This window comes from Lactuca saligna, chromosome 7 (genome assembly GCF_052625555.1).
Source record: "Lactuca saligna cultivar CGN05327 chromosome 7, ASM5262555v1, whole genome shotgun sequence".
NCBI lineage: Eukaryota > Viridiplantae > Streptophyta > Magnoliopsida > Asterales > Asteraceae > Lactuca > Lactuca saligna.
The window spans coordinates 42405318-42407075 of record NC_136423.1 but is presented as its reverse complement, the minus strand read 5'-3'; the positions used below and the strand labels follow the sequence as shown (position 1 = coordinate 42407075).

The window sequence follows — 1758 nt, the reverse complement described above, 5'->3', positions numbered from 1 at the left end:
ATCTTTTTATTTTATTTATTTATTTTTTAATTTTTTTTATTATTTATTTTAATAAATATGGGCAATGTACTTTTTTCTTTTACTTACAATAATAACGTACTTACAACTTTCTACCGATTGTAGCAATTTTATCATCAAAAACCGCCTTTTTACTTACGTGGCATTAGAGTCTACAATAAACTTTTCTTTAAATCACTGGTTACCTATAATAGCAACATACTTACAATTTTCTAACACATATTCAAAACAAAATCACAGAAAATACAAAATGCAAAATTTTGAAATGACATCAAACTTATTGAGAGTGTGATACAATGAAATACACATATAATTTGTTTTATAACAAGGAATCGGAGATCAAAAATTCAAAACTAATTCACATTCTTTCAAAGAAACCGAAAGAAAAGTGTTTCACGCCATATAATTATTGAATAAAGAAGAGAAGGCGAATGTGGTTTGTTTACATGCCCTGGTCAACAAGATAATCCCCCAACCTCTCCACAACCATGTTGCATTGTCCGGGATTCACAGGCTCATCATACAGTCCAAACACCATGGCTTGACCAGTCTTCTTGATGCATATTCCACCCGCTCCCTACCATATACCAACATACTTTCAATTATTATACGGGTTTATACATAAAAGTCCTAAAACCACATAATTTGACATTCCTTGTTAAAAAATGATTTTTTTCGTTAGTTTGGGCAAAATGTGAAATAATTGATATTTTTCTGTACAAAAAGGAAAATTTAGGACTTTATCACCTTCTTTCCACGGATGACAGCTCCAGCCTCTCCTTGGAGTACCATGTACTTTGCACCTCCAAGGAATAGACCTGTTGGGGCAAGGGTGCCTGCGTTATCAAATTCATTACAAATGGCTTTCATCTCCTCGGGTTTAAACTGCAAAAACATAATTAATGAGATATAGAGAACATGAATTGTTGTAAGGAAATACATGAATTAGCAAAACAAAATCAGTCACCGAGATCTTGTTCGAATTAATACGAGTTATTATGCGCAAACGATGATTACATGATCAAATTTGCAAATCGTTGATACTTGATACCACCGGATCAAGTAATCAGATCGTGTAAATCATAGAATCATCCAGATCAACATCGAAAAATCAAACACTAACGAAATTGAATACAATTTCACAACCTAATTGGAAATAATCGAAGGAGAAAGGGGTAAAAATTAAGAAATGACCTGAGGAAACTTGGCGCTCTGGGCCCAAACGGTGCCGTCGAGTCCGGTAATGGCGGCGGAGCTGAGATGCTGGCCACTGCCATCAATGTCACACATCAAATGGTCATCAACGTAAGTTTGCCACGACATTTTGGACGACGATTACGTTTGTTTGATTCAAATTGCGAGATTGGAAGATGGAAATTGGGGTTAAATAAAGAGATGTGAATAGAAATGGTGATGGTGATGGTGTGGTGTGGTGGTGAGGGCGAGCGGTCTTCTCTCCGTCCACTGCTTCCATCCATCCATTCAATCACCGCCTTACCCGCTCGCTCGCCTTCTTTGCAGGAACAACCAACCTTCAAAATATGGAAAATGGCTTATAAAGATATCTAAGTTTGATATCTTCAAAATACACCATCTAACTAAAAGTTTTACACAAATAACACAATCGAAGTATATATTTTGTTCAAATCTCAATTAATAGTAACGGGTACTTGCAAGGTTAAGTGCTGACATAGTATAATACTTGGTGACATGGAAGAAGAAAAGATGATTTAATGCAAA

General features: G+C 35.4%; 1 protein-coding gene across 1 annotated transcript; it reads right to left on the bottom strand.

Moving 5' to 3' along the window:
* Window positions 1-244: 244 nt before the first annotated feature.
* Window positions 245-1443, bottom strand: LOC145004514 (profilin-2). The gene is made up of 3 exons (XM_078963450.1): window positions 1213-1443; window positions 766-903; window positions 245-595 (listed from the first exon to the last, which is right to left on the bottom strand). Exons 1-3 carry the CDS (start codon window positions 1339-1341, stop codon window positions 461-463), a joined length of 402 nt encoding a protein of 133 aa, XP_078819576.1. The 5' UTR covers window positions 1342-1443; the 3' UTR covers window positions 245-460.
* Window positions 1444-1758: the final 315 nt, after the last annotated feature.

Bases quoted from the DNA above. Each gene is read 5' to 3' on its own strand.
- LOC145004514 (XM_078963450.1), bottom strand. From the start codon at position 1,341: ATGTCGTGGCAAACTTACGTTGATGACCATTTGATGTGTGACATTGAT. The intron at 904-1,212 runs GTCATTTCTTAA...ATGTTTTTGCAG, and splicing joins AGAGCGCCAAGTTTCCTCAG to TTTAAACCCGAGGAGATGAA. The intron at 596-765 runs GTGATAAAGTCC...GGTATATGGTAG, and splicing joins CTGTCATCCGTGGAAAGAAG to GGAGCGGGTGGAATATGCAT.